The 23,400-nt window shown below is 45.1% G+C and overlaps 2 protein-coding genes across 2 annotated transcripts in view; one reads left to right on the top strand and one right to left on the bottom strand.

Moving 5' to 3' along the window:
- hgd (homogentisate 1,2-dioxygenase) overlaps window positions 1-6,930 on the top strand; it is a 38,451-nt gene extending 31,521 nt beyond the window's left edge. Inside the window, exons 14-15 of the mRNA XM_067993001.1 lie at window positions 4,823-4,980; window positions 6,414-6,930. Coding sequence (XP_067849102.1) covers window positions 4,823-4,966 — 144 coding nt within the window. The 3' untranslated portion in view covers window positions 4,967-4,980; window positions 6,414-6,930. The remainder of the gene's footprint in view (window positions 1-4,822; window positions 4,981-6,413) is intronic.
- Window positions 6,931-10,292: 3,362 nt separating this feature from the next.
- On the bottom strand, window positions 10,293-16,640 carry ndufb4 (NADH:ubiquinone oxidoreductase subunit B4). The gene is made up of 3 exons (XM_067993002.1): window positions 16,365-16,640; window positions 12,393-12,542; window positions 10,293-10,450 (listed from the first exon to the last, which is right to left on the bottom strand). The coding sequence occupies exons 1-3, from the start codon at window positions 16,539-16,541 to the stop codon at window positions 10,391-10,393; spliced, it is 387 nt and encodes a 128-aa protein (XP_067849103.1). The 5' UTR covers window positions 16,542-16,640; the 3' UTR covers window positions 10,293-10,390.
- Window positions 16,641-23,400: the final 6,760 nt, after the last annotated feature.

Raw genomic sequence — 23,400 nt, 5'->3', positions numbered from 1 at the left:
AATCTGAACAAGCCCTATACATTCACATTGAGCTGAGATTAATAATCACATAAAGTAGATAAGTGTTGTGACTAACAATAAATGAAAGTACTAAATTACAGAGGACATTAAGGGACCAATCATGTAATGGCCAGCATCTGCCATGTATTATTGGGAATGGAGGCCTGAGGACTACCATGCAACTGATGTGCTCATCGAATCCCAGTGCAGCTGTTCGGTGTGTACTGAGAGGCTCATTAAGGCCTCACATTTTATTTAAATTAGGGTGCCTATCAATAATATAAGTGGAGTATCTGAGTGGCACTCCAGACACTAAGCATTCATTTGGGCAGGTGCTCCAAAGGTAGCCCATAAGAGGATTAAATGCTACTATTGGGTGGCCCTCTCCCTAATATAGGGCCACCTTTCTTTTTTTAAAATTCGTTCACGGGATGTGGGCGTCGCTGGCAAGGCCAGCATTTATTGCCCATCCCTAATTGCCCTTGAGAAGGTGGTGGTGAGCCACCTTCTTGAACCGCTGCAGTCCGTGTGGTGACGGTTCTCCCACAGTGCTGTTAGGAAGGGAGTTCCAGGATTTTGACCCAGCGACAATGAAGGAACGGCGATATATTTCCAAGTCGGGATGGTGTGTGACTTGGAGGGGAACGTGCAGGTTGTGTTGTTCCCATGTGCCTGTTGCTCTTGTCCTTCTAGGTGGTAGAGGTCGCGGGTTTGGGAGGTGCTGTCGAAGAAGCCTTGGCGAGTTGCTGCAGTGCATCCTGTGGATAGTGCACACTGCAGCCACGGTGCGCTGGTGGTGAAGGGAGTGAATGTTGAGGGTGGTGGATGGGGTGCCAATCAAGCGGGCTGCTTTATCTTGGATGGTGTTGAGCTTCTTGAGTGTTGTTGGAGCTGCACTCATCCAGGCAAGTGGGGAGTATTCCATCACACTCCTGACTTGTGCCTTGTAGATGGTGGAAAGGCTTTGGGGAGTCAGGAGGTGAGTCACTCGCCACAGAATACCCAGCCTCTGACCTGCTCTTGTAGCCACAGTATTTATATGGCTGGTCCAGTTAAGTTTCTGGTCAATGGTGACCCCCAGGATGTTGATGGTGGGGGATTCGGCGATGGTAATGCTGTTGAATGTCAAGGGGAGGTGGTTAGACTCTCTCTTGTTGGAGATGGTCATTGACTGGCACTTATCTGGCACGAATGTTACTTGCCACTTATGAGCCCAAGCCTGGATGTTGTCCAGGTCTTGCTGCATGCGGGCTCGGACTGCTTCATTATTTGAAGGGTTGCGAATGGAACTGAACACTGTGCAGTCATCAGCGAACATCCCCATTTCTGACCTTATGATGGAGGGAAGGTCATTGATGAAGCAGCTGAAGATGGTTGGGCCTGGGACACTGCCCTGAGGAACTCCTGCAGCAATGTCCTGGGGCTGAGATGATTGGCCTCCAACAACCACTACCATCTTCCTTTGTGCTAGGTATGACTCCAGCCACTGGAGAGTTTTCCCCCTGATTCCCATTGACTTCAATTTTACTAGGGCTCCTTGGTGCCACACTCGGTCAAACACTGCCTTGATGTCAAGGGCAGTCACTCTCACCTCACCTCTGGAATTCAGCTCTTTTGTCCATGTTTGGACCAAGGCTGTAATGAGGCCTGGAGCCGAGTGGTCCTGGCGGAACCCAAACTGAGCATCGGTGAGCAGGTTATTGGTGAGTAAGTGCCGCTTGATAGCACTGTCGACGACACCTTCCATCACTTTGCTGATGATTGAGAGTAGACTGATGGGGCGGTAATTGGCCGGATTGGATTTGTCCTGCTTTTTGTGGACAGGACATACCTGGGCAATTTTCCACATTGTCAGGTAGATGCCAGTGTTGTAGCTGTACTGGAACAGCTTGGCTAGAGGCGCAGCTAGTTCTGGAGCACAAGTCTTCAGCACTACAGCTGGGATGTTGTCGGGGCCCATAGCCTTTGCTGTATCCAGTGCACTCAGCCGTTTCTTGATATCACATGGAGTGAATCGAATTGGCCGAAGACTGGCTTCCGTGATGGTGGGGATATCGGGAGGAGGCTGAGATGGATCATCCACTCGGCACTTCTGGCTGAAGATGGTTGCAAACGCTTCAGCCTTGTCTTTTGCACTCACGTGCTGGACTCCGCCATCATTGAGGATGGGGATGTTTGCAGAGCCTCCTCCTCCCGTTAGTTGTTTAATTGTCCACCACCATTCACGACTGGATGTGGCAGGACTGCAGAGCTTTGATCTGATCCGTTGGTTGTGGAATCGCTTAGCTCTGTCTATAGCATGTTGCTTCCGCTGTTTAGCATGCATGTAGTCCTGAGTTGTAGCTTCACCAGGTTGGCACCTCATTTTTAGGTACGCCTGGTGCTGCTCCTGGCATGCTCTTTTACACTCCTCATTGAACCAGGGTTGATCCCCTGGCTTGTTGATAATGGTAGAGTGAGGAATATACCAGGCCAAGAGGTTACAGATTGTGCTGGAATACAATTCTGCTGCTGCTGATGGCCCACAGCGCCTCATGGATGCCCAGTTTTGAGCTGCTAGATCCATTCTGAATCTATCCCATTTAGCACGGTGGTAGTGCCACACAACACGTTGGATGGTGTCCTCAGTGTGAAGACGGGACTTCATCTCCACGAGGACTGTGCGGTGGTCACTCCGACCAATACTGTCATGGACAGATGCATTTGCGACAGGTAGATTGGTGAGGATGAGGTCAAGTAAGTTTTTCCCTCGTGTTGGTTCGCTCACCACCTGCCGCAGGCCCAGTCTAGCAGCTATGTCCTTCAGGACTCGGCCAGTAGTGGTGCTACCAAGCCACTCTTGGACATTGAAGTCCCCCACCCAGAGTACATTTTGTGCCCTTGCTACCCTCAGTGCTTCCTCCAAGTGGTGCTCAACATGGAGGAGGACTGATTCATCAGCTGAGGGAGGACAATAGGTGGTAATCAGCAGGAGGTTTCCTTGCCCATGTTTAACCTGATGCCATGAGATTTCATGGGGTCCAGAGTCAATGTTGAGGACTCCCAGGGCCACTGCCTCCTGACTGTATATCACTGTACCGCCACCTCTGGTGGGTCTGTCCTGTCGGTGGGACAGGACATACCCAGGGATGGTGATGGAAGAGTCTGGGACGTTGGCTGAAAGATATGATTCTGTAAGTATGGCTATGTCAGGTTGTTGCTTGACTAGTCTGTGGGACAGCTCTCCCAATTTTGGCACAAGTCCCCAGATGTTAGTAAGGAGGACCTTGCAGGGTCGACTGGGCTTGGTGTTTTGCCGTCTTCGTGTCCGGTGTCTAGTGGTCCGTCCGGTTTTATTCTTATTGTGATTTTTCGTAGCGAGATTTTACAACTGAGTGGCTTGCTCGGCCATTTCAGAGGGCAATTAAGAATCAACCACATTGCTGTGGGTCTGGAGTCACATATAGGCCAGACCGGGTAAGGACGGCAGGTTTCCTTCCCTGAAGGGCATTAGTGAACCAGATGGGTTTTTACAACAATCCGGTAGTTTCATGGCCATCATTACTGATACTAGTATTTTAATTCCAGGTTTTTATTTAATTAATTGAATTTTAATTAATTAATTGAATTTAAATTCGCCAGCTGCCGTGGCAGGATTTGAACTTATGACTGGATTTTAGTCCAGGCCTCTGGATTACTAGTCCAGTAACATAACCACTATGCTACCGTTGTTGTTTTCAACCTTCAACAGCCAAATTGCACATGAGGATAAGTTCCCAGCAGTAGACCAACAGAAAACAAAATGGCAGCACTCTATGGGTAGTCTTTAGTCCTTCACTGGCTCCTAGCTCACCACGTTCTTGCTCCCAACTCCTGTGGTGCTCCCAATGTGCCATGTGCCAAAATCACCACTAAAATATTTAAATGAGTTGACTTTGCATTATGGAATGAGGTCCGCTCATTCGGGCACAGGCACGGCCAGTACCTCAGAAGTAGAGATGATGGCAAAGCACAGTTGGGCTCACATTAACATCCCCTTAACATCCCCTTATTTTCTTGCCTATTGTGACTATTGTGCACAAAATTTTCTAAAGATTCCAGACATCCCAATGACTTGTTAAATTAACTCAAATAGCTTTTCACATCATAAATGTTTGCACAAAAAGTTACAAATCCTTGATAGGTATTTATTGTACTGGTGATCAGAGGAGTGTGTATGCAAGAGATGATGATTCAAAGTCTTATGTGAGATCAGTGCATTAATATCAGAGACATTTCCTGTTTCTGGAAGGTCTTCAAAATCTTTTCCATAACCTTATTCGGTAGAACCATATTAATTCTTACTCAATCAGGATCACTCGAAATCAAACATTTACCACCATCTCCCAAACATAACCTTCCTCAACCACCAATAACTGGGCTAAATTAAAATGGATAAAAATAATTACTTTTCAAACTTGATCATGTAAACTAGGCATTGCGATAAAGGTATTTCACAGCAATACTTCAAATTTGTTACTTATATGTGAGCAGTCTGTCACAAACAGGAACTTTAAAACAAGTGCATCTGTGCAGTTGAAGTTCAATGTAAAGAGTGTAGGTCCTACAGCATCAAGACCTGCAGTCAACACTGCAAACTGCTTCCTAATTCAATCGAGTATCATTGCCAAATTTGTACAGACTGGGAAATGTGCTGTTCCTAGAAGAACACATACTCATTTTATGTTAATTACCCCAGTTTGATTCGAAGTTCATTGGTCCCTGTCCAATACTGTATAATACTCCATTCATTGTTAAATTAATCCACATATTAAATGGTTTAATTTTCTATTTTATTTGACAGGCGTTTATGTTCGAGTCCTCATTCAACATGACCGTCACCAAATGGGGCCTTGAGACTTGCAACCGCTTGGACAAAAACTACTCAAACTGTTGGCAGCCACTGAAAAGTCATTTCAATCCCAACTGGAAGCCAAGTGACAAGTGAACCTGGTATTCAGGGTGAGATGGTCCACTAAACCCACTCATGCAGAATCAATTGAGGTGTTAAAAGAGAAATAGATACCTGGAAAGTAAGGGTATTAAGGGATATAGAGAGAAGGCAGTAAATTGGAATTAAAGACATAACAGCTGCCACTGTTAACAAAATGACAAAAGCAGCTTAAAGGGCCTCCTCCTGTTCCTTTGATTGACCTTCTTCTGTATGCTATACAATTTGTGACTTCACCCTGAATTTCTTCTGATGCTCCACTACACGTCTAAGTGAACCAAACAGCACAGAAACACTTACACCGGGGGGTGGGGGGGGTGGAATTAAGACATGCTAGGGTCTGAACAATGTTAACATTACAATATCCTTAGCACTTTCCCCCTCAACCTCTAGAGATGTAGGTTTCTATAATGGGAGGCCCCTGGAGCAGTTTAATAAGGTGAATATCAGAGCTGAAACATTTCATTTAGGATTCACACTGGCATGAAATTGGTACTGTAAACAAAGAACATGCTCAGACTCATTAACTGGGCAAAGTTATCAACAGGGCCTCCATGAACTAATGTGGAACATTAAAGATCATCAATTGATAGTTCTTTAGACCAGTGAATTGTGAGTTCAAGCACCACTTAAAACTGGAGTTCATAGCCAATATTCAACGTGCCAGTGGAATGTTAAGACACTTTTACACAATAGGAGTGCAGCTTGCAACAGACATAGTTTACGTTTCATCAGTGCATTCCTAAATGTAAACAAGCTGAGGTTTTGGGAACTGATGACATTGTAGTCCCACACCAGACACCCTCCACTCCATTGAGCAGCCATTGAACAGTGGAATTCCTAGCCTTTTCAGTTTGGAGGGTGCCAAGATGTGCCCAAGTGCAGCAGGTACCTGCCCGTGGCATGGAAAGGGAGATTTTTCCCAGAAGGATCAGTGGCAGAAATCCTAGGCAGACATGATCTGGGCATAATTGCCAGCATTATGCCTCAAACCAATCTTAAAAGACCACCCTACTGTGGAAGTTGCGACATTTTCACTTCCCATACCAGCAATCCTTGTGACATCTAAATGGATTGCAAATTCTGAATTATGATTAGTTTTGTGCTGTGCACTCATGGCCATTACCACTAGTCAACTTTATTTTATGTTGCGCATGAAGCAACCAGGAGGAGAAACTTTCGCCATCAGTTGAAGCCAGATTGAAGTGCAGTTCTCAGCGGTAAAAAGTCAGTAAGCCTGATTTTGTTAGGCCAAGCAGCAGTGCTGGGCCTTGCAGTCAGGGGGTGTAGGTCAAAAAATTCACATTATGAAGCTCTGCTCCTGTCACATGGCTACTGTATTCACAAACTCAATTATTTTTCCTTACTTGTTTGAGTAACATTTGGATTTATATTTCTAATTGATGTGCTCTTAGTCGACTTATATTCATTTTTGTAATTTCAGATCAGACTGCAACCACTGGAAAGAAGTCATACCAGTATTTCCATTTTATTTTACATATAGACCAGAGAGACAGATCATTAGGTCACCACTGAAATGTAATTTTTAATTCTGAAGATTGCTGAGAGTAATAAAAAGTGTGTAATATTTCCATTTACCTAAATGATTTACTTGACTAAGCTCATGGTTAAATGTAGAGAGTTAATTGACTAATGTTTAGACTAATTGATTATTGTACTGTTTATCTGAAACAATGAAGAACATGATGGTTCACAAAGTGGTCATCAAAATTATATGTATACACCCTTGTACATTCTGTCCCATGTGGAAAGCTAAGACAAGATTTGTGAAACTAATTTTATTCCTACAATTCTTTGTAATACAGTATATCCATCATTCAAGAGACTTGAGCATTTTGGTTTACTGGACACCATTTTGTCAGTCTCTGAAAGGAAAGTGTATCCAAGAAACCAACACTGCGGAAGTAAATGCAAGCACAAGAATAAATTACCTTAACCTATGTAGACCCTACAGTTTCAATCTAAAAGATTCATATAGAAGTTCTAAAATATTACAATGTGATGTATGTGATCATCATGGCTGACTTCAATCATGCAACATAAGCTAGGAACGCCCAAATATTTATGGGGAATCAGAATCAAATGTAGTATACAATTGCTTTTTGACCCAATGCATGAAGAAACTGACCAAAGGTAACTTGCACGTGGTTCTAGGAAACAATTATTACAAGTGTTTTAATGTAGAAGTATTGGAACTGCTACAGAAGTTTGTCTAACTTCAGGAAAAATGGAACACAATTTAAATCAATGTTGAACATACAGGATAAGCATATGCCTTACATGTAAGCCCAAACAAGCAATGTCCAAAATGGTGAATAGAGCAATTAAAATGGAAATAATAAGAAAAAAACAGTATATGCAAAGCTGTTAAGGAGGGTGGAAATTCAGGAAGCGTACAGATGGAGATGTACAAAACAGTTTAAATGAGTTATTAGAAATGTAAAAAGATAACTAGAAATGAGATCAGAAGCTAAGTATAACAAAAAAGTATTGAGTGGAAGTTGGAACACAAAGATAAAAATGGAGGCAAACTTGAGAAATTCCAATTATTATTTTCTATAGAAATTCATCAAAGTGAATAGCATAAAAATGTTGTACAATCATTATAATACATCAAATATTCTAGGGGATTTTGAGGCTAGTGTGGCAGAGCTACTGAACAAGTTAAAGGAACTGAAGGCAAATAAATCCCTTAGCCCTAATGGCATTTATTCAGGGGTATTGAAGGAAACCAGGGAAGAGATTTGCAGAGCACCAGATAACATCAAGAGAATCACTAGATACTGGTAAGGTACCACAGACTGGAAGGTGAATGTAATATCTATATACAAGGAGACAAATTCAAACGTGGTAATACAAGGCTTATAAGCCTAATCTTTATACCAGGAAAAGTAATGGAAATCATTCTAAGGGGGAAAGTTGTATAGAAATTTTCTTACAAGAATCAACAAGTTTAGAAGAAATCCCTCAACCAATGCCTAAAAAGATGATCTGGTCATTTATCTCATTGCTGCCTATGGGAGCTTGCTGTGCACAAATTGGCTGCTGCATTTCCTACATTATAGGAACACAGGAACAGGAGTAGGCCATTCAGCCCCTCGTGCCTGCTCCGCCATTTGATATGATCATGGCTGATCTGTGATCTAACTCCATATACCCGCCTTTGGCCCATATCCCTTAATACCTTTTGCTTGCCAAAAAGCTATCGATCTCAGATTTAAATTTAGCAATTGAGCTAGTATCAATTGCCGTTTGCGGAAGAGAGTTCCAGTGACTACACTTCAAAAGTAACTCATTGGTTGTGAAGCATTTTGGTTGTGAGGTCGTGAAAGGCGCTGTATAAATGCAATTCTTTTTTCCTATGCCAGATAAACCTCCTTGACTTCTTTGAGAGCATTACAGATAAAGCAGTCAATAAAATGTCCTATGATATTGTTTACTTGGACATTCAGAGACTTCTGGAAAGGTTCTGCATAAAAGACTTTTAATTAAGCAGAAAAACATGGAGATCCAAGGGATATTACAGAGCGAAATACAGAGTTAGCCAAAGGATAAAAAACATGATGGTATTGAGGTGTTTTGATAGGTTGAGGAGTATACTCCCCATGGATTATAACTTGGACCTCTGCTGTTTCTTATTTATGGCAATGTTTGAATCTCTCCAAACAGATTTCCATCCCTCCCACAGCACTGAAATGATCAAAGTCACAACATTCTCTACATGACCATGGTGCATATTCCTCCTTGTCTTTTCTGCAGACTTTGACCTGGTTAATCACACCATCCTCCTCCACCATCTCTGCTCCGTTTTCAGCTTGTTGGCACTATGCTCGCTTGGTTCCACTCTTGAATCTATCCAATCATAGCCACAGCATCTCCAACAATGGCCTCTTTATTAGTTCTCACACTGTTACCTCCATAGGCTCCCTCCTCTTCATCGACATTCTGTCCCTTGGCGACCATCTGCTGACACCTGCATGCTGACGACACCCAGTTCTACCTCTGCACCACCTCTCATTACCTCTGTGTTGTCAGACTGCTTGCCTGACATTCAGTTTTGGATGAGCCGCTATTTCCTCCAATTAAACATAGGAAGGAAAAATGGGCAACATCTGTACTCTGATGGTGCTGAAATAGCTACAGATGAATCTGAAAGAGACTTAGGAATCTTAGTAGACTCAATGCTAAACATGTCCAAGCAATATAGAGCAACGATCAATAAAGTCAATAGAATGCTGAACTACATATTCAAAGCAGTAGAATATAAATCAGAGGACATGATTAAACTTTACAGTGCTCTGGACAGATAACCCCCAATTAGTGTCCAGCCTGGTCATCAAGACACAAAGGATACATTTACATACTGGAGGTAGTGCAGAAAAGAGCCAAGAAGCTGATCTCTAATGTCAACAGTCTAAGTTAAGAGGAAAGACTGAAGAAATTTAGCCTTTTCAGCCTGGAAAGGAGATGATCTTAGAGGTGAAAATCCTGGGATCATTTAACAATTTAGTTGTTGCATTAGGGAGCACTGTAGGGTCTCTCCAGATGGATGAACTAAGATGTGTTTAATGGTCATCTTCATTTATAATTATCCTGTGATCTTGTTAAGTACATAAAGTATGAAATGGCTCAGACAAGGCAAAGCTTGATTATTAAAAATAATTAGACATCAAACATAAACTACTGAAAAATAAATTTGGAACATCTACAAGAAACTTCATCACACAGAGGATAATAAATGTCTGAAATACACTGACATTAGGGGTGTTCAAAATAGAGTAGGATGTCAGGCTGTGGGACTTAGAATATTAAAAGGATGAGTTTTGATGGGCTGAACGACCTTTCCTCATCATTTACTTTTATTTTCTTATGCATCAAATACACAAACAGAAAAATATACAAGTCTGATGGATGCTTGGTCAACTCACAGTTCAACCTACTGTCGCTACTTCCATCAATTATACTCTCATGATCAGAACCGGAAGCATGTAGACCCAACACTCTTGTCTTGGGAGAGAAGTTAACAGCATCATACTTATTTTCGAAGATGCCTGCACAAACAGCAATGCAGGCTTTTAAATCCCAAAGTAAACCCATTCCCAGTCTTTGTTTCATTGAGATATTCAGCATCCTGCTTCTGCAAAATATTTGACGAAAGAATAAAACCAAAAGTAAACTCCATGAATTGTTATAGGATTGGGAGTGACTGAGAAACAAATTGAGGAAAAATAGTTGGACTACCCACGTCCCATCTTTTTTTAACATAATGAAATTTTGCAAAGACAGACCAAGGAAACTGGAATAAGCTGATCAACATTTATTAAAGCATACACACTATATAAGTTCTGCACAATATACTGTACAATTACTAGTCATGTCTGCTGTCTCAGCTTCAAGTACTCAGGATGATAGACTAAATGGTCGCTCCATCCCCTCCCTGATAAGCTTTTCTTTATGATCCTTGAAAGAAAATAGAAACCACAACTTAGATGTCAAATACACATGATGAACTACAATCAACTGTATCTCAAAATGATTACTTACAGTTTGCTAAATGTTCTGGGTCGCGTTCACTACAATTAGTTAAACTAATAGTCCTTCCCCCCAAAAAGACAAAACACACTATTTAATTAAGTTATTTAATTTCAAACCAGCCCTGCATCTTACATGGAATAAGTAAAATGTGATAATACTAATATGAAGACCTCATTAAGTTAAGTACAGAATTTCAAATTACTTCATATTCATTCGCATTACGTAAAACTTTTGATCCCAACTGAAAATGTTCACCAATTGATCAGCAGTCTGAGGCCTGGATTTCCCCTATTTAGCTGCCCGTTTTGGGCGCACCTGGGACTGGCAATGGAGGAAAATCAGACGACAAGGCCCAATTGCAGATCTCTGTACCAGAAACACACCCGAAAGATTTTTCTCCACCCCCCTCAATCACTAGCGGCAGTGTTTAATACCTGGCATTGTGGCCTACTTGTAGAGGGTCAGAGGTGCTCCATTGTTAATGGCCACATGGCACCCAGAAAAAACCTGCAGGTAAGTCTTCAACTATTTTTGTTTTTTTAAAAAAAGTGAGTTTAATTTTTGAGCAATTTTTATCAACTCCCCAAGTTTGATAGCATTTTTTCAAAAGTTTCTTTAAGTATATTTAAAGTATTTTATATATTCTTTTAAGTATTTTTCAAAGTTTACTCTTGCAGACTGGGCTTGGGGAACCTATGGGGGTCTCCCTTAAGCCTCCTCCATACCTCTGTTTTGAAGAGCAGAAAGACTACTGCAGAGATAGAAAGCCGGACAGGTACTGTAGGCAGCCTATGGCCCATATCAGTTGGTACCCATACCTTGCCATCTGCAGATCCAGGCTTGGCTACTTCACCGTGTCCCCTCAGATATGCTTTAGAAGGCTGCGGTCCCTTCACAAAGCAATAACTTACAGATAACTGTGGGCACAGCTCATTAGGGAAACCTTCAGCTGACTAAGATTCAAGCCCACTGCCAAACGAATCATGCCATCACAGTTCCCCTTTAGCAAAAAACTCAACTCCGTTACCTCCTGACATGTAGCTCTCCTCCACAACTACCAAGACTCTCATTTGGAGATGATTTTGCTACCCTTTCACAAATGCATTCCCTCATCTTGTACCAAATCATTCCACACATATCCAATTAGTGACAGAAACATCTCACTGAAAACAAATTTGAAGTCACTGTGCTGTCTCCCCTTGGTGTCTGGTGTACTTTTCAGTCATAGCCACCTACTTCTCCTACAGCGGCTGGCTGATATTCAGCAAGATCCTTGGGGATTGAGGTGATACTTCCGTGTCTTTAGCTGTGGGCCATTTCCCCTTTAAGAAAGTATGGAATTTTAGGTTTCAAAAGGTATTCCTTAATGAGGGTGAGGTGCCACCTCCTTCCATAGGCCTAGATCATGCCCTTCGTGACCCTCCTTCCCTGGGTCCTCCTTTACCATTTAAAGGAACTCAACAGAAGAATCTTTAAATTTGTGGGCTCTGACCCCTGAAGAAGCACCAGCCTCAAATACTTCACCGAGCCACATTGTTACACACAGAAAATTGCCGCCTTGACCCTATCAGCATTGGAATTTGTTTGCCTGCTCCCTCCCCCCACCGTGGCGAGCTACCTATTGGACGTGCCAACACTGCCTGGAGCCCGCCAAGAATATATAATGAAGGTACACAGAGGAATACTGGGCCGGTTCTCAGCTGTATAACACTGGCGGGTGGAAGTGCAGTTTTAGTGCACTACCGGTGATAAATTTGTCAATTAGGGAAATCCAGCCCTGAATAGTTCCACATTCCCCACTTTTTCATCAAATTCCATCTAATTATTGTCCAACTCTGCTTCATTCATTTATTCTCATTATTCTTACCCGATCGGTTTTGAAGACGTAGTACCAGAAAAATAGAGGCACTACGCCACAGACAAATCCCAGCAGTGACGTCTTAGGACTCGGACGAAAGTTGGGATAGATGTGGTTCAGAGTACGTGCATATGACCAGCGAGTGAGGGCTGGGTCTTCCTGTAGAATGTAAGGAAATTGCAGCAAATTATTTGTTGGAAATGACAAAATTAAAAAGCATTAAAAATGACAGCAAGTCAAAATATGAAATAGTGGATGGTGATTTTTGAGCAACCAATTTGCACAGAATGTACACAAATTTCAGATGTTTTCCTATTAAACAGTGAAGAGCTTTCATCAAATTAAGCATAACTACCATTCAAGTTTCCACTGTTGCTGTGAAGAAGCATGGCCAGATACAGTTTCACTGCCTCTCCCATGTTCCAATTCTCTAATGCACCAGTGTAACATTTCCATTTCTCTCAACAACTGGGCTTGAGATTACCACTTGAAGCAAATCACAAGCAGTTTTGTAACATGCACACATTAGGAATTAGACTGAGCTGCCAAAACTCATTTCGTGTAGAATGAGGAAACACTTAAGCAACTGTTTGGCTTCTAACTTTTACAAGCTCGTGTTAAGGAGTTCAGCTCATAATTTCAGGGAAATTTTGTTTTTTATTACTGGTTCTGAGGATGTGTGCAATATTAGCAAGGCTAGATTGACTACCCATCCTTAGTTGCCCTGAGATGATGGCGTTGGGCTTTTGCTCAGTCTCGCTGGTGATGATGCTCCTTCAATGGTGTATGGTAGGGAATTCCGGAATATTAACCTAGCAACAGTGAAGGAATGGCAATATATATCCAAGTTAGTATGGTGTGTTACTTGGAGGGAACTGTGTTCCCGTGACATTGCTGCTCTTGTCCTTTTCCATGATAGAGGTCACAAAAAGGTAACGGCCACAAGGTGAGAGGTGCTGTCGCAGTAACTTCAGTGAGTTGCAACAGCTTATCCTGTAGATTTTACATACTGCAGCCACAGTGCACTGGTGATGGAATGAGTGGATAGAGAGCAGTTGCAGGGGCACTGATCAGGCAAAATGCTCTGTACTGGATGGTGTCGAGCTTCTTGTTGCGGTTGCACCCATTCAGGCAACTGGTGATATTTCATCACACTCCTGATCTGAGCCTTGTAGATGATGGAGACTTTCAGGGGTCAGGAGGTGAGCCACTTATTGCAGAGTACCCAGTCTCTGTCCTGCTCTTGTAGCCATGGTGTTGATATGGTTGGTCCAGTTCAGCGTCTGGTCAATGGTCCAGAATTAGAAATACAAACACATATACTCAGTTAGTTCCAAGATCTGTTCTGCCACTGTGATCGACATTAAGTGCTTGGTGTCTAGACAAATATAAGTAATTTCCTGTATTGACATCTAAATGACATGACCTCGACCAGACTAAAAACAGTGGACTGTGCCACTCTAAGTGCAGGATACAATTGTTACTGTACTTTCACTGAGTTAATAATGTAAAGCAAAATTCCTGTAATCTGTGTTGTGTGAGACTTTCATTTGAATCCATGAAGTGTCATTCTGAGTGGCAATCAATGAATTTGGTTTAGAAGTGTAACCTATCTTGTTCTGTGTCAACAATAACAAATTGCATTTAGGGCATTGGGGAGAGTTATAGAACAAAGAGATCTAGGAGTACAGGTTCATAGCTCCTTGAAAGTGGAGTCACAGGTGGATAGGGTGGTGAAGAAGGCATTCAGCTTGCTTGGTTTCATTGGTCAGAACATTGAATACAGGAGTTGGGATGTCTTGTTGAAGTTGTACAAGACATTAATAAGGCCACACTTGGAATACTGTGTACAGTTCTGGTCACCCTAATATAGAAAGGATATTATTAAACTAGAAAGAGTGCAGAAAAGATTTACTAGGATGCTACCGGGACTTGATGGTTTGACTTATAGGGAGAGGTTGGATAGACTGAGACTTTTTTCCCTGGAGAGTAGGAGGTTTAGGGGTGATCTTATAGAAGTCTATAAAATAATGAGGGGCATAGTCAAAATCTTTTCCCAAAGGTAGGGGAGTCTATAACGAGGGGGCATAGATTTAAGGAGAGAGGGGAGAGATACAAAAGGGTCCAGAGGGGCAATTTTTTCACTCAAAGGGTGGTGAGTGTCTGGAATGAGGTGCCAGAGGCCGTAGTAGAGGCGGGTATAATTTTGTCTTTTAAAAAGCATTTGGACAGTTACATGGGTAAGATGGGTATAGAGGGATATGGGCCAAGTGCAGGCAATTGGGACTAGCTTAGTGGTATAAACTGGGCGACATGGACATGTTGGGCCGAAGGGCCTGTTTCCATGTTGTAAACTTCTATGATTCTATGATTCTATATGGCTCCATTAATGTAGAAGAACATCCCAAGGTGCTTCACAGAGGCGTAATCGAAAAAAAAGTGTCTGTCAAGCCTAAGAATGAGTTATTAGAAGGGGACGCAGAGGGAATTCCGGAGCATGGGACAGAGCACGGGCATCAATGGTGGGACAAAAAAAGGGAGATGAACAAGAGGAACAAAGAGTTGGGGAAGGAGAAGGCGATGGGATTTAAACACAAGGTTGAGAATTTACATTGGAGGCGACTGAGAACTTAAACAGGTTTAAATGGGTCTGGTTCCGTCCTGAAGGGTCTAGACCCCGTACTTTGCTGCCGTGCTCTTATTACAGGTCGGCGGTTGTTCTTTATATCGCAGACTCAGTGAGGCCCCGCCCCGCCCATCCTCAGTGAGGCCCTGCCCTACCCCGCCCATCCTCAGTGAGGCGCCCGCTGCCCTGCCCATCCTCAGTGAGGCCCGCCCCGCCCTGCCCTGCCCATCCTCAGTGAGGCCCTGCCCTGCCCTGCCCATCCTCAGTGAGGCCCGCCCCGCCCCGCCCTGCCCATCCTCAGTGAGGCCCTGCCCTGCCCATCCTCAGTGAGGCCCCGCCCTGCCCATCCTCAGTGAGGCCCCGCCCTGCCCATCCTCAGTGAGGCCCCGCCCTGCCCATCCTCAGTGAGGCCCCGCCCTGCCCATCCTCAGTGAGGCCCCGCCCCGCCCATCCTCAGTGAGGCCCCGCCCCGCCCATCCTCAGTGAGGCCCCGCCCCGCCCATCCTCAGTGAGGCCCCGCCCTGCCCATCCTCAGTGAGGCCCCGCCCTGCCCATCCTCAGTGAGGCCCCGCCCTGCCCATCCTCAGTGAGGCCCCGCCCTGCCCATCCTCAGTGAGGCCCCGCCCTGCCCATCCTCAGTGAGGCCCCGCCCTGCCCATCCTCAGTGAGGCCCCGCCCTGCCCATCCTCAGTGAGGCCCCGCCCTGCCCATCCTCAGTGAGGCCCCGCCCCGCCCCGCCCATCCTCAGTGAGGCCCCGCCCTGCCCATCCTCAGTGAGGCCCCGCCCCGCCCTGCCCATCCTCAGTGAGGCCCCGCCCCGCCCATCCTCAGTGAGGCCCCGCCCCGCCCATCCTCAGTGAGGCCCCGCCCTGCCCATCCTCAGTGAGGCCCCGCCCCGCCCTGCCCATCCTCAGTGAGGCCCGCCCCACCCCGCCCTGCCCATCCTCAGTGAGGCCCTGCCCTGCCCATCCTCAGTGAGGCCCTGCCCTGCCCATCCTCAGTGAGGCCCTGCCCTGCCCATCCTCAGTGAGGCCCCGCCCCGCCCATCCTCAGTGAGGCCCCGCCCTGCCCATCCTCAGTGAGGCCCGCCCCGCCCCGCCCTGCCCATCCTCAGTGAGGCCCTGCCCTGCCCATCCTCAGTGAGGCCCCGCCCCGCCCATCCTCAGTGAGGCCCCGCCCCGCCCATCCTCAGTGAGGCCCCGCCCCGCCCATCCTCAGTGAGGCCCCGCCCCGCCCATCCTCAGTGAGGCCCCGCCCCGCCCATCCTCAGTGAGGCCCCGCCCCGCCCATCCTCAGTGAGGCGCCCGCTGCCCTTCACCGCTAAAGGACCAGGAGCCCGGCCACCCCTCACTCACTATCAGCTCGGTCCGCCTCGGGTTGTTGAGTTGGCTGAGATACTGCAGCTTGAGGCGGGATCGGATAGCTAGTCTCTCCTGTTGGGCCTTGCGCTGCTCCGGATTCAGTTCCAGGTACTCGTTGGGATCGAGGGTCTGGGGCCGGGTGGCGAGCGGCGCCTCACGGTACTGCGCCATTGCTTCAACAAAAACTTTATTCACAGCGGCCAAAGGGACAGCGTCCTTCAAACCCAACTTTATCAACACGATAGTGTTCGAATGCCGTCCCTGCCGAGCATGCGCACTCGCTACACTGGGAGACAGTTCCCACTTCTGGGTTTTTGTGGCCTCGTTTCCCACAGCGCCCTCAGGTGGCAGGATGTGAAACAACAACAATAACAACTTGCATTTATATCGAATCATAGAATGGTTACAGCACCGAAGGAGGCCATTCAGCCCATCGAGCCCAATCCAGCTCTTTGTAAGAGCAATCCAGTCAGTCCCATTCCCCTGCTCTTTCCCTGCAAAATTTTCCCTTCAAGTATTTATCCAATTCCTTTTTAAAAGCCACGATTGAATCTGCTTCCACCACACTTTCAGGCAGCATATTCCAGATCATAGCTACTCGCTGCGTAAAAAAGTTTTTCCTCATGTCGCCTTTGGATCTTTTGCCAATCACCTTAAATCTGTGTCCTCTGGTTCTCTTGTGCCAAAGGAACAGTTAATTTATTTACTTTATCTAAACCCTTCATGATTTTGAACAGCTCTATCAAATCTCCTCTTAACCTTCTCTGTTCTAAGGAAGACAACCCCAGCTTCTCCAGTCTATCCACATAAATGAAGTCCCTCATCCCTGGAACCATTCCAGTGAATCTTTTCTGCACCAGCTCTAAGATTTGTGCACATACAGCACCTTTAATGTAGGAAAACGTCTCAAGGCACTTCACAGGAGTGATTATCAAAAAAAATTTGACCAAGCCACATAAGGAGATATTAGGACAGGTGACCAAAAGCTTGGTCAAAGAGGTAGGTTTTAAGTGGCGTCTTATAAGAGGAGAGGTGGAGTGGTTAAGGGAGGAAATTCCAGAGTTTGGGGCCTAGGCAGCTGAAGGCACGGCCGCCAATGGTGCAGCGATTGAAATCGGGGATGCGTAAGAGGCAAGAATTGGAGGAGCGCAGAGATCTTGGAGGGTTGTAGGGCTGGAGAAAGTTACTGGAGGCTGGAGGTGGGGAGGGGTGAGGCCATAGAGAGATTTGAAAACAAGGATGAGAATTTTAAAATCGAGGCATTCCCTGACCGGGAGCTAATGTAGGTCAGCGAGCACAGGGGTGATGGGAGAACAGCACTTGGTGCAAGGTAGGTTACGGGCAGCAGAGTTTTGGATGAGCTCAAGTTTATGGAGGGTGGAAGATGGGAGGCCAGCCAGGAGAGCATTGGAATAGTCGAGTCTAGGGTGACAAAGGCATGGATGGAGGTTTCAGCAGCAGACGAGCTGAGGTAGTGAAGGTGATGGGTGATGTTACGGAGGTGGAAGTAGGCAGTCTTGGTGAAGAAGCGGGTATGTGGTCGGAAGCTCATCTCAGGGTCAAATAGGTCGCCAAGGTTGTGAATGGTCTTGTTCAGCCTCAGACAGTGGCCTGCGAGAGGGATGGAGTTGGTGGCTAGGGAATGGAGTTTGCGGTGGGGACTAAAGACAATGGCTTCGGTCTTACTGATATTTCGTTGGAGGAAATTTTTGCTCATCCAGTCAGACAAGCAGTGTGATAAATGAGGGGGGTGATGAAGCAGTGTGGAGGGTTCGAGAGAGGTGGTGGTGAGGTGGAGCTGGTTGTCGCCAGTGTATATGCGGAACCTGATGTGTTTTCGGATGATGTCGCGAGGGGCAACATGTAGATGAAAAATAGGAGGGGGCCAAGGATAGATCCTTGGGGGACTCCAGAGGTAACGGTGCGGGATTAGGAAGAGAGGTCATTGCAGGTGATTCTCTGGCTACGACTGGAAAGATAAGAATGGAACCAGGCAAGCTTAGTCCAACCCAGCTGCATGATGGAGGAGAGGCGTTGGAGAAGGATGGTGTGACCAGTGTCAGAGGCTGCAGACAGGTTGAGAAGGATGAGGAGGGATAGTTTACCACGGTCACAGTCACATAAAATGTCATTTGCGGCTTTCATAAGGGCAGTTTCAGTACTGTGACAGGAGTGGAAACCTGATTGGAGGGATTCAACATGGAGTTGCGGGAAAGATGGGCATGGATTTGGGAGACGACAACACGTTCAAGGACTTTGGAGAGGAAAGAGAGGTTGGAGATGGGGCGGTAGTTTGCAAGGACAGAGGGGTCAAGAGTCTTTTTTTTGAGGAGGGGGGTGATGAAGACAGATTTGAAGGGGAGGGGGACAGTACCTGAGGAGAGGGAACTATTAGCAATGAATCCAACAATAAACATAGCAACAGAAATACAACAGAAACACACTCAGAAAACAAACAAAAATGTCTGAAATCGACAGAAATAAAATCCTTCATTAACTAACATAAGAAAATCTAGAGCCAGAAAAGGCTATTTATCTCATCAAGCCCGTGTAAAATTACTGGATCCCACGCTACCTGTACTCTTAGAGAACAATAAATTGAAAAGCCCCAATAAAGTTAAGTAAAAAAAATCTCCTGGAAAAATTAATAAAAACACTGAACCATAAGACCACAAGACCAGACCATAAGACATAGGAGCAGGAGTAGGCCATTCGGCCCCTCGAGTCTGCTCCGCCATTTAATGAGATCATGGCTGATCTGATTTTATGAATGATTATAATAAAATTCCTAGGGGAAAACCATAATATATAAAAAACAGAATGTCCCAGAAAACCAGTACCGTAACAGAAAACTTCCATTTGCCTTTCCTCGTTGAAACAAAATCAATGCACAGTGGGAATCAAGCCTACTGCATAAAGGAAAATGCTTGTCTGTATGCACTAATATTGTAAAAATGTATTTTCTGTATGTGTAAATTGAGTAACAATACAAAACATCATTATTGAAAATGTAGATTTCATCAACCTAAGATCAGGAGGCAGGTATATAATTTTAAATGGACTAAATTGAATGAAATGAGGGAACAACTAATGCAAAAAACTAGGGGAGGTTGTTCAACAACACTTCAGTCGAAGGGAAGTGAAACATCTTTAAAGGTCTAATGCTGAGCATGCAGGATAAATACAAACCCCAAATCAAATCTCAGACTAAACAAACATGACCCTAAATGGATCAGCAAACAAATTAAAAGTGGAAATTAAAAGAGGAAAATAGCAATGTCAAAAATCAAAACCGTCTGGGGAGGACATGCCCCTCGATCCTCCAGAAAATAAATCTCACACCTTCAACAATCACATTCTCCTTCAGTAATTTCTATATTCATCATTGCTGCAAACTCTGCTTTTATATACTTAAGGATTTTTCCACCACAAGAAATGCTGGGTATACCTTCAGTATAAGTTATGGAAGGGAATTCTAACTCTCCCCGCTGGGTAGGAATGGAAGGGCCAGTAGTTAAAATGGAGCGGCTCCACGTTGCAGGCCGTTTGTTTGATAATCGCTCCTGTGAAGCGCCTTGGGATGTTTTACTACGTTAAAGGCGCTATGTCAATGCAAGTTGTTGTTGTTAAAGGCACAGAGCTTCCTTTCTCAATGTGTTGAGATGTTAGACACCAGTGTAGGAAGAAGCAGGGCTCTTGCTTTGACAAACAGAGAATTAAAATCTTGCTGCATTAAGTGCAGCTTAGGAGGGGCCTCATATTTCCCTGAGATGACTATTAGGTCAGTAATAGTGTAGGGTGACAGGCATGGCAATGTCTGCTCACCCACAGATCAGCATGATTAATGACATGGAGCCCAGGACTAGGGTTAGGTATGGATTGGCAATGGGTAATGTTGCTGTCTCTCCTGATGATAACACATCTGTACCAGTCCATCACCCCCACCTCTCCCCTTTCCCCTCCAGTGGCCACAAATAACAGAAAGCGGGCAGGGCCAGGCTACTGCTGTCCCTACCGAACTACAGCAGCCTGAAGCAGGCCCATTCTCACAGGGGTTGAGAGCCAAATTGATCCCAGGAGCCTCTCCCAGGTGAACAATTGCCAACTGTCTCAAAGGCTCCTGCCACAGGGATTTTATTAATAAGAACTGGACTAGGTAGTTAAGAAGAACACACACCCCCTGATAGGAAGGATTGTGGTACTCTGGTAGCAGGCCCTAATTTCAGTGAAACTTCACATTTGGATAATAAATGATGGTGGCACTGTATTTGAAGAGTTTCATTTGTGAGGCTGGGATAACGAATGTGCAGTAAAGAGATGTGGCTGAGCAGGCTGATAAATAGGGTATGCATGCAAAATTTGGGGAATTTTATTGCAGGGGACAGAAAAGGTACAGAGATGACTGGTAATGGAAAGGTTTTGTGAGAACTTTAGTAGAAAGTGTCCTGTATTAAGTTACGTCAAATGACTCTTGCAGCTTCTAAAGGTGGTTGGGTTGTCCTGGTTGCTCAGGATTCTGCCGTTTTTCATAGGTTTCTTGTTGCTGTTGCTCCATACGGATGCCTTTGTATTGGAATGTTATGAAGAATACAGAAGACAATAATGATGTGAGAAACTTTGGCTGGGTTATACTGATGGATGTCCCCAACTTGTCAGAGTAACAGAACAACTGCTTCAACATGCCTATGTTGTGCTCAATTATGGATCTGGTAGAGGCGTGCACCTCCTTGTATCTGCACTCAGCTGGTGTACGGAGATGCCACCAAGTCAGCAGTGGTCTTCCAGAATCCAATCTTTGACTTGCTGGGTATCTGCAAATAATGGTAGCATGTTGGACTGTTATAAAAATGAATGCATCATGACTGCTCCCTGGGAATCAGGCATTGGATGGTGCAGATGGTCACACAGAAGTTGCATATTGATGGAATAAAAGCCCCTGTGTCCCATGTACAGGGCACTCTTCTCTGCAGGAGCATATTGGGTTGTATCAGTGCCATCAATGACACCCTGAACTTTAGGGAATCCTGCTATTATTTAAAAACTTATAATTTTCTCCTATTGCTCTGTGATGTTCATGTGGAAAGTAATGTTACTGCTTGGTCTAGCAAACAAATTAACGTGCAAGCCTCAGTGACATCACTTGCAGATCATTTTAAGTTATTTTGAATTGAAACACGTTTCAGGCACACTGGCTCGGTCCCCACTCAACCCACGGCCAGAAATCCTGAGAAGTGCAAATGGGACAGAGACCAGGTACAATGGGTCTGCACGCCTTTTCCCTCAGCATTGTGCCCTGGAAATAAGCACACAATAGAGGAAAATCAGCCCACTTGGGTCTATTATACAGGGTAAAATTAGCCTATGCCTTTCTAATTGTTCACTAATCAAGGACAGTCAGCATGGACTTGTAAAGGGCAGATTGTGCTTGAGTTTTTTCATTGATTTTTTGAAGAAATCACAAGGAATACACTGAATGTTGAATATATGGATTTTGAGAAGGAATTTTATAAGGTCCACATAAAAGACTTGTTCTGAAATTTAAGGCACATGGTACTAAAGGGAATATAGGCACATGGATAGAGGGATGGTTAGGGGCAGAAAGTAAAGAGGACTACATCAAAAATTTTCATGATTGGTGTGATGTAGGCAGTGCCCCAGAGATCTCTTCTATTTCCATTTATGTGAACGATTTGAATATAGACACAAGAAGAATGACAATGTTTGCTGATGATACCAAATTAGGAGCATGGACAAACGGTGAAGTTGTAGCTTCCAGCCCCACTACAGGACTTGGGCACATAATTTATGCTAACACTTCAGTGAAGTACAGAAGGAGTCTTGCATTGTCTGGAATTAAAATACTAGTATCAGTAATGGTGACCATGAAACTACCGGTCTGGCCCATATGTGACTCCAGATCCACATCAATGCCTAGCAAGCCACTCAGTTGTAAAATCTCGCTACAAAAAGTCACAATAAGAATAAAACCAGACGGACCCCCTGGCATCGGACCACTAGGCACCGGACACGACAAAGGCAAACCAAGCCCAGTCGACCCTGCAAAGTCCTCCTCACTAACATCTGGGGACTTGTGCCAAAATTGGGAGAGCTGTCCCACAGGCTAGTCAAGCAACAGCCTGACATAGCCATACTCACAGAATCATACCTTTGAGCCAATGTCCCAGACTCTTCCATCACCATCCCTTGGTATGTCCTGTCCCACCGGCAGGACAGACCCACCAGAGGTGGCGGAACAGTGATATACAGTCAGGAGGGAGTGGCCCTGGGAGTCCTCAAGATTGACTCCGGACCCCATGAAATCTCATGGCATCAGGTCAAACATGGGCAAGGAAACCTCCTGCTGATTACCACCTACCGTCCTCCCTCAGCTGATGAATCAGTCCTCCTCCATGTTGAATGCTACTTGGAGGAAACACTGAGGGTAGCAAGGGCACAGAATGTACTCTGAGTGGGGGACTTCAATGTCCATCACCAAGAGTGGCTCGGTAGCACCACTACTGACCGAGCTGGCCGAGTCATGACGGACATAGCTGCCAGACGGGCCTGCGGCAGATGGTGAGCGAACCAACATGAGGGAAAAACTTACTTGACCTCATCCTCACCAATCTACCTGTCGCAGATGCATCTGTCCATGACAGTATTGGTAGGAGTGACCACCGCACAGTCCTCGTGGAGATGAAGTCCCGTCTTGGCACTGAGGACACCATCGAACGTGTTGTGTGGAACTATCACCGTGCTAAATGGGATAGATTCAGAACAGATCTAGCAGCTCAAAACTGGGCATCGATGAGGCGCTGTGGGCCATCAGCAGCAGAATTGTACTCCAGCACAATCTGTAACCTCATGGCCTGGCATATTCTTCACTCTATCATTACCAACAAGCCAGGGGATCAACCATGGTTCAATGAGGAGTATGGAAGAGCATGCCAGGAGCAGCACCAGGCGTACCTAAAAATGAGGTGCCAACCTGGTGAAGCTACAACTCAGGACTACATGCATGCTAAACAGC

This window comes from Heptranchias perlo, chromosome 11 (genome assembly GCF_035084215.1).
Source record: "Heptranchias perlo isolate sHepPer1 chromosome 11, sHepPer1.hap1, whole genome shotgun sequence".
Lineage (NCBI taxonomy): Eukaryota > Metazoa > Chordata > Chondrichthyes > Hexanchiformes > Hexanchidae > Heptranchias > Heptranchias perlo.
This window is presented reverse-complemented; position numbering and strand designations above follow the sequence as displayed.

Coding starts and splice junctions, on each gene's coding strand:
- ndufb4 (XM_067993002.1), bottom strand. CDS start 16,541: ATGGCGCAGTACCGTGAGGCGCCGCTCGCCACCCGGCCCCAGACCCTC. Junction 12,543..16,364: donor CGAGGCGGACCGAGCTGATA/GTGAGTGAGGGG, acceptor TACATTCTACAG/GAAGACCCAGCCCTCACTCG. Junction 10,451..12,392: donor ACGTCTTCAAAACCGATCGG/GTAAGAATAATG, acceptor TTTTCTTTCAAG/GATCATAAAGAAAAGCTTAT.